This window comes from Rhizomucor pusillus (genome assembly GCF_041956525.1).
Source record: "Rhizomucor pusillus strain CBS 183.67 unplaced genomic scaffold VTP01scaffold_6, whole genome shotgun sequence".
NCBI classification, from domain to species: domain Eukaryota; kingdom Fungi; phylum Mucoromycota; class Mucoromycetes; order Mucorales; family Lichtheimiaceae; genus Rhizomucor; species Rhizomucor pusillus.
Window position 1 is genome coordinate 342853 of NW_027192148.1, and position 8340 is coordinate 351192.

Sequence of the window (8340 nt, forward strand, 5' to 3'; positions counted from 1 at the left end):
GGTCGGTGGCAATTACTTTCCGTCCTTTCGATTCTACCTTTGTAAACATTACTTTGTCATAGCTGCATGTCAAAATCTCTGAAGAAGCTGAAGACGGAGGACGGTGTTACTCACCATGGCATCCTGGATGGCCAAACCTGTGGAATGCTGTGGAATAGGGACATCAATGCCTCGAAGAATATGTACTTCATTGCAAGAAAAGTCTGGGAGGGCTTTGGTCGCCCCCAAGCCTTCTGTAGACCAAATCAATCCACCACTGCGAATTTGGGACCCGAAAGGGGTTAGGTTTTTACGGTAAGCTTTGCAGTTCATCTTGGATTCTGAATATTATTGAAGTACTAATATTGAGACTGCTTCTCTTTAGATGATTCGGTTAAGTAAAAACGGATACAAGCCTGTAATACCTGGAATTTTTTACTGATTGAGATCGGGTTGGCATTGTTTGGAGCAACTGCGCTACATGGCAAATTTGAACCAATATGGCAAGTTTTCTTCCTTAGATCGACAAGAATATTTATTACTTTTATTCCACAGGTTTAAATTTGCCTTGTTTGTGATGCAATTTTATCTCCAAACGACAAACTGTTTTTAAAAATACAGTAAATCATTTTCTTGGCGTCATCAGAATTTCTGTTTCCGCCAATCGTTTCGCACGGAGTCTGAATTTGATTACTACTTTCAAAGGTTTCTTACTTCATCCTTACAGCGAGGAAAGAAAGATATTGCATGCTCAATCCAGGCTTGGCAATCTGATCTCGTCACTTTATTCACTGAATCACAGATTCGATCCATAAGTCGATCATCTGTTTTCAGCGCGTTTCTCCTGATACCAGCTTTTACCTTTGGCCAGAATTCCTTAATAGGATTTAAAAACGGAGTATAGGGAGGCAAGTATAGACACTAGTAGCCTCTGCTCTCGATCAGATTACGAACCGCTACTGGAGTATGTATTGGTGCATTATCCATCACAGTATAATGACCTTTCATATCATGCTTATCCAGGACGTCCATGACATTTGATATGTACGACAGGTAGTGTTTTGTTCGTGTACCAACACGACCATTGACTTTCCTGGCCCCCTTCCCGTCAAGTTTTCTCTTTTTTGGACGTAGAGACTGCTTCAGGTTTCTTTAATGACACGTCTATTACACCAGCCTAAGAGATAGCACCTGATATTGTGATAGTAGCGCCCTTTCCAGTCGAAACAGTGTTTTTTGCTGGTGTACCTTTCAAAGAACGACCAAAATTTCTCTGGATATGCAAGTTAAATCCAGCTTCATCAATAAAAAACGCAGTTTTTAGTAAAATCCATATCTTTCTCCCATTCTTTAACTTCCTCTTTCCGTAAGGCTATAACTCGATCAGAGTTTCTTGTTTCAGGCAGCTTTTCCAGCTTTTTCAACGTCAAACAGCATTTATTGACCAGATGTCTATGCAATGCTGAAGTGGAGATAGTGATGCCGTCAAACGCCTCGCTTTTTCTTTATCACTGGGAAAGTTACTCTAAATACACCACTTGAATGAGAACTATGCTCTATAGTCCTTTTGAGCGCTGTCTTCTGGCTCAAGTTCAGTAAATTTTGTCACCCATTTTCGCTGAGCCTGACCGAATTCAACTTCCAAGAAGCACGAACTCGCTGGCGGGAGTTTACCGTTTTGAGCTTACAGCTCTTTCCTCCCCTCCTGCCAGTTATGGAGCTCATCACAAACACCGTTACCGACATCTTGTCCAGCTTGCCAGAGGGCTACCTCCCTAAGTGGCTCTTGTTTACATCTGCCCTGGGCATCTTCAACTCCATTCAGAACTTCTGCACGGATAAGCTAACTAAACGCGTCTATGCAAACAAGCCGGTCGAAGGTTTGCCACATTGACATATTTAAGACTGGTATCTCATGGTTACTTATTATCGGCGTTGCTTTCAGTGACGCCATTGAGTGCCCGTTTCTTTGCTACTTGGACCTGGAGTGTCAGCATGGTCCGTATCTACGCTGCGTTCCATTTGCAGCACAAATTGTAAGTACGCAGGGAGATGCACGCGTTCGACATGTTTCTTCGCTGACACAGCTGCTGTAGTATGTATGAGCTCGGCATCTGGACATATGTCATTGCATTGACTCACTATCTCGGGGAGCTGCTTGTATTTGGTGGATGCAAAATCAATGGACCTTTCATGTCACCGCTGACGGTAGCAGGTACATGATGCTTTTATAGAACCGTTGAAGCGTCAATTACTCACAGTCATTGCATCTAGTTACTTCACTCGTCTGGATGACTCAGCAATATAGCTACTATGTAAAGTACTAATCATATAATGACTCTGTATTTAAATTGTTATCACAATGCTAAACAAAAGGAGAGAAAAAAGAACTTTAAACGAGTTGTGTGTTTCCGATCACTGCACAGCCAAAGCTGCGCTGCGATCGGCAGACGTGGAATGGCCGGATGACATATGGAAACTTATGTCCGAGGATGACCGTGATGACCCGTCTGGACGCGGTGAAGGCGGTACCATCAAAAAGCCGCTAGAATCTTGCAGTGGTACGTTAATATCCTCCACAGACAAAGCATCCACGTCAGGGATTGGGCTTCCGGAACGTGAGAAATAAGGACTGCAGGGGCTGGGCAAGGGTGAATCGGTGTTGGGTATGAAGCAAGGGAGTTCAGGCTGCTCGCTGAAGGTCTTTAGAGGCAGCTGGAGATTCGCAGGAAGAGGGAAATTGGAGGGTACAGTTGTAAGGATTACGGGGAGGCTGAGCGTATTTTGTTGCAGCGAGGTATTCCCGCTAAACGGCCACATTGCAACTTCATTGTTGCCTAGGGAAATGACGATATCGTATGATATATCCAGATATCTTTCTGCATATATTTGCGTCGTCGGCACGCACTGGTCTGGGATGTCAAACCGGAAAACGGAGCGGTGATCATCTGTCTCCTTTGGTATAGCAACGTAGAAGGTTTCGGTGTGAAGCACTTGCTTCCTTGTTCTGCGTTCCTCCTGCCCTATACTTGTGGTGATACTGCATACCAGAGACACATCAACGTGACTGATCTTGCTATCGGAGTGGTTTCTCGTCGTTAGTTTGACAGTGCATGGATCGCCTGATAACAGCATACATGAAATTCAGCAATTCGTTGCATAGGTAGGTTATTTCGCCTTTCATTCAAGTAGTTACCTGGGCAATACGCAGGTTTGACAATTTGTGCGGTCGCCTCAACGACAGAGTCGCTCCGACGGAATGTGAGTCTCCTTTCAGCGCCTTCCCCTGGGACGGATGCAGTTGTAACGAGTGGCAAATACACGACGGACACAGGCGCAGTCTCCATGCAGAACGGTGCATCCAATTCCGTGTCCAGATCCAAGAATGCTTGCAATGTATAATCAACGTGATGACCGACGTATGTGCCGTGCATTGAAGGCGGATAATTTACATTAGGCATCTTGATTGCAAACAAATACATATGACTGCCTTGCGACAGTTGATACTTTTCGCCATCTGCATTTTAATAAGATTTAGTTGATGGTGGTATAAACAGATGAGATGCATGAGAATCCTAGTGTCACAGCATCCTTATTTTGCATTTTACCTGAGCGAGGATTGCCCCAAATGCACGACTCGATTTGGAAGATGGTGGAAGTCTCTTTGTTTCTACCGTCTTCTTCTTCCTCACACTTGAATACGACGCGAACATTGTAAGCCCACACAGGTCTGTCCAACGTCAGAGTAACAGAGCCTGACAAGTGCAGATTGTCAGAATTTCCCGTGTCCTGCGCTCCTTTGGCACGCATGAGTTCACAAGTTTACCATTAAGCACCGAGCCAGGACCAAATGCGACGAGTGTGTCCAAGCCGCCTGGTTTGACACTCAATTCAAAAGATTTGACACCGTGCGTACTGCTAGGTCGGGTAAATAAGAGCATGATAAATGACGAAAGAAAGAAAGAAAGAGATAAGAAAACGAGAAAAGATTGCCAGTTGAATTGAACCCAGGGATAGTAGATTTTTAATGCATCAAATCATGGGATACTCGCCGCAAATTTCTTGGCGACGTACAGTGATAGATTTGTTTACCCCTTAATTCTGGAGCGATAAGGAATAGCGGTTGAGCAAGTTTGCGGATTTGTGCTCGGGAACTCCTTCAACTTCTAAAAATACAGAGTTTGTGAGCAAGTATGACCTCTATTCGCGACCAATTAACTAGTTGTAGCGTCTGCATGGATGTTCTCAATATTGGATCAAAATTACTTCGTACCTACATTTAAATGTCAAATCGGAAAGTAAGTATCCCGCAATTAGGAGCTCTCCTTTATCCATAAAAAGAACCGAAGCTGCTAGAGGAGTTAATGTCGGTATTGCGTGCATTGGTCGAAAATGATGCTGCCGTGCTCGCAAGTAACCATGCTCATCTAATACGAGTCACACTGATGACGGGACACAGTACGCATTATGCTCGCTAACTTTATTGGTGCTTGACCCACGTCTTATCAAATACCATCTGTTATATGTGATTGCCTGTATTGAAGGACACTGAATATAGCGAACTACATCTTCATTCAAATTGCATAAATAGTGTACCAAATACTATAACGTGACTTATGGGTTACAAATGATCCAGCTGCTTGTTATTCATTTCTAAAGAGCCGATTATAATCATTGGTACAAATGCGCAATACTGAACATACATGAAGAAGCTCGCCCTGTATCTTTATCTTATATTGCAATATAATAAGTGAGATATATTCAAATGGCCGTAGTCTAGTATTGATATCTTGAGTCTGAACTAGCAGCTAATACAATTTCTTAGGTAGCATGTATATTTCCAAGAATCAGTTTCAACGGTCATGAATTTCAGACTATCAGCGAGTTTGTCTAAAAAATGGATACAGGCTTCGTTACGAAACCGGAAACCGTATCAATCAAAATGCTTATTAGATAACCATCGGGACAGCAAATAGCGAAGCCTTAAGATATACACGCTTATTAGGTGACTATGAGCCGTAGTTTGCGTCAATCGTTTAGCAGCTGTAAAGCAGCGAAAAACGATCCACGCGACCTTTGAAAGGGGTGTTGCTACTGGCATTGATTAATATCTTTTGCATGCTTTTCCTTGTTTCATTCTGCCAAAGTAATCTGGCTGTAGAATCATTCAATTGAACGCTTGATTCAACGAAAGGCAACAATTTATCTATATAAGCTTGGAATCCACTTATCTCGATGTAAGGGAAGCTCCAGCTTGAACAATAAATTACCTCGAAATATGAGGACTCTCAAACGTGCCGAAGGATTATCACAAGCGTCTGTACGGCGAGGAAGACAAAAACCTGACGCTTGGGGCTTACATCTGCAATCCGGAAAAGTTGCCAGCAAAAAACCTCCGCGGGATTTGTCATTAGCGCAAATCTAATTTTGGGGATATACGAAATCCAGATTTGGGGAGGAAGCAGTGTCTGTTCTTCTGGATGAGAGTTGTCCGGAGACAAAATGTATATGCTAAAGTCCTGGTTGACAAATATGGCGCTTAATCCTTAAGCACCGAGACGGGAAAACCTTGTAAAACATGGCTGTACCTCGGAACGCCTGTCAATAAAGGCATTTGTCTCGGTTCGGACCCTCGTCTCAGTTTTAATCTTTGGTTTCACGCCCTGAGTGTGGTTGCTGAGAAAATTGTGATTGGGTTGCTTTTTTTACTCATATGTTGACTCACCCAGCCAGCACTGTCCAGACTCGACCGCCATATAAAAAGGCCTGCTTCTGCAGAACGCCATCCTCCTTAATCAACTCTTCGTCAATTTACTACCAAATAATTCTACAAGAATGCTGCCCCAGTTCACTCGCCTCATCGGAACCTCTCAAGCTGGCAAGAAGATGGCCGTATCCATGGTTGCGGGAGCTATGATTTACACCTATGCCCTTGAATGCAAGAACGATGTTCTCTTTTACACCACAACCAAGTCCAAGTAAACCATGTACTATCGCCAAACCACGCAGGGTATTTAGATTATCAAGCATGCATTTTACACCATCCATACTACCGCCATTTAGCAACCATTACCAAATATCATTTGTATCATCCTATTCACATACCTCACTTTATTACTACATATCATCTTGCTCGATGCTAAGAATATCAACAAAACACATTATCTCATTTTTACTCCTTATCTCGCAATCCGCTGCCTCGGAATTAAATCGTTGTATTGTTGGGTATGGGGATGTGTTACCTTGGCGATCTCCAATCGGAAAATACTGTCACCTATTTGGAAACTACTGGGCTAAATACAGAACTACTGAATATGAAAATCCATCTTTTCGTTCCTGAGGGCTTTGATTGCTGGACTTCTATTTAACTACGAACCCGCGCCACAGCTATTTATATATGGCTCTTCTTATATGGAAGCAACGCATAATTTCCATTTGGTATTAGGACTAAACGCAAAAAGATATACGTTCTGTGTCTTGCTCGCTGTGTGCGGGTATTAGAAAGTACTGGGATCGACCAACGCACGCAGTTATACGGACAATTACCATTAGTAGAAATATGGAGCCTTCCGGTATGCAAGCCGCGTCTCTCATCTAGACCATCTGGAGTTGTTTGCAAATTTCCCGGTAGTTCGGAAGCGGATGCAAACCGCCGTCGAATGGAGGTTTATGGAGGTTTATGAAGGCCAAGCGATCTTATTCTACAGACTCGGATCAGCCATGAGCTTCAGCGAACCAAGCGCAGCGAGCAAAGCGAAGCATGAAGCGCTTATAAAAAAATCACCTGTAAAAAAATTAGTACCAACGTGCCGTAGCATTTTCGTGATTTTTTTGCGTACAAGTTTGTCATAAGCACTTCTAAAAAGTTCAAGTCCCAGTGGACAGCGAGATCGAAATCAGCTCCGTTCAAGTGGTCGGCGCTCAAGGCTTATGCAAGGCTCGAATACTTGCTGGTGCGCGACTGACTGCACCGGCTAGCCTCTTGTATGGCTCGGTTGTTATAAATGTTACGTCGCAAATGCATGCATTGATCTCTTTGACCGCTTCCTCTCCCAAATACCCGAACGAGACTTCGTCATCGACATCAATCATGCGTAGATTTGCTAGCCTTGGCATCATTCATATCAGTTGCTGCCTTTTTTTTATTAATATTAATTCACCATACCGTGCATCTGGTAATCTCTTTGCGTTTTCGAAATAGTCATTGATGGTTCTTTTGGCGGAGGCCGTAGGCCGAACGCCTATTGCCATTATCCGAGAGGATCAGTGGATCAAGGGATTGTGACTCCAGAGCCTGCCGCGAACTTGACGCACTCAGTGTCAGGTTCGCGAAATCGGACTATGTTTATCTTGATAGCCGATAGAAACCCTCAAAGATGGCCCGAGAGGACCAAGCACCATGAGCCACCACATCATCTACCGAAGCGGCAGGGCGGACCGCGCGAGACGAACACAACGCTCGTGCCTTGATATGTTTATGGCCGCTTGGCAAGGGAATCAGTTGCTAATGGAGTGTATATGCTTGTTTATACGTTGTGACCCGATGCGTTGAGTAGTGTCCCGTAGGTCGCGAATGAGATGGCTGATCATGACAGAAGATAGAAACTGGATGTGGCTGATAGCAAGGTTGAGAAGCGATCTTTTGAATATAGCTGGTGTAAGCGGCGACAGGACAGTAGAGTGTGTTATGATGTCGTTGAATAACGACTGGCTTCGTGATCCGTGCATCCTGACGATTCTCCTTGGGAGCAACTACCAATAAAGTGAGAGGGTCATCGACTGGGCAGGAGCACTGATCAAGATCAATGCGTTCAATATCGGAAGGCCGGAGGAATCCACAAATGCCAAGTAACCAGCAGAACTTGGTAGTAAGGTCGCATATCGAAAGCTTATCGTTATGGCCGAGTTGTTAAGAATGTTGCAAAACCGGGTGAATATTCAAAGAGATATCCTCTGATGGACGTAGAGTGCGCTTTCAGAGAGCTTGAAAGAAGGCTTTGTACATCCATGAGTTGTTGATTGGTTGTCGATCTTCATATAAATTCACGTTTGCCGTGAGCTAAGAAGTTTACAAGATCGGCGACAGAGGGGTCGTCCGGATTAACGTTTAGTTGAGTGCACCATTTCCGGTATCTGTCTAGGATATACGTATATTGTGACCGCGCTCGTTGACGGTCTGGGTGTAGAATACTGGATTTTGAGGAAATCTTTGCGCGGTTGGAAAATCCTTTTGCGCTTTAGTTGGCTACATTTTGCGCCTACAGAAATCGAATTAACGTTGAACCACTGTAATCTACTGAAGTTTGACGACTTACGCTTGCGATATTCGTGCGAGCGTGCAAGCAGAGCCAGCGCAAAAGG

At 44.0% G+C, this 8340-nt stretch overlaps 5 protein-coding genes across 5 annotated transcripts; 1 reads left to right on the plus strand and 4 right to left on the minus strand.

The window, feature by feature from the left end:
* Window positions 1–1693: 1693 nt before the first annotated feature.
* VTP01DRAFT_9025 (uncharacterized protein) lies at window positions 1694–2019 on the plus strand (the record flags this gene model as incomplete). Its single annotated transcript, XM_069388212.1, has 2 exons — window positions 1694–1859; window positions 1925–2019. The coding sequence occupies 2 exons, from the start codon at window positions 1694–1696 to the stop codon at window positions 2017–2019; spliced, it is 261 nt and encodes an 86-aa protein (XP_069240531.1).
* A 375-nt stretch (window positions 2020–2394) lies between these two features.
* On the minus strand, window positions 2395–3920 carry VTP01DRAFT_9026 (uncharacterized protein; the record flags this gene model as incomplete). Its single annotated transcript, XM_069388213.1, has 4 exons — window positions 2395–3101; window positions 3176–3496; window positions 3588–3734; window positions 3806–3920. The coding sequence occupies 4 exons, from the start codon at window positions 3918–3920 to the stop codon at window positions 2395–2397; spliced, it is 1290 nt and encodes a 429-aa protein (XP_069240532.1).
* A 1873-nt stretch (window positions 3921–5793) lies between these two features.
* On the minus strand, window positions 5794–6107 carry VTP01DRAFT_9027 (uncharacterized protein; the record flags this gene model as incomplete). The annotated part of the gene is made up of 2 exons (XM_069388214.1): window positions 5794–6028; window positions 6085–6107. The coding sequence occupies 2 exons, from the start codon at window positions 6105–6107 to the stop codon at window positions 5794–5796; spliced, it is 258 nt and encodes an 85-aa protein (XP_069240533.1).
* Window positions 6108–6680: 573 nt separating this feature from the next.
* On the minus strand, window positions 6681–7230 carry VTP01DRAFT_9028 (uncharacterized protein; the record flags this gene model as incomplete). Its single annotated transcript, XM_069388215.1, has 4 exons — window positions 6681–6747; window positions 6819–6837; window positions 6927–7087; window positions 7145–7230. The coding sequence occupies 4 exons, from the start codon at window positions 7228–7230 to the stop codon at window positions 6681–6683; spliced, it is 333 nt and encodes a 110-aa protein (XP_069240534.1).
* Window positions 7231–7476: 246 nt separating this feature from the next.
* Window positions 7477–7707, minus strand: VTP01DRAFT_9029 (uncharacterized protein; the record flags this gene model as incomplete). The annotated part of the gene is made up of 1 exon (XM_069388216.1): window positions 7477–7707. The coding sequence occupies one exon, from the start codon at window positions 7705–7707 to the stop codon at window positions 7477–7479; it is 231 nt and encodes a 76-aa protein (XP_069240535.1).
* Between the last annotated feature and the right edge of the window lie 633 nt (window positions 7708–8340).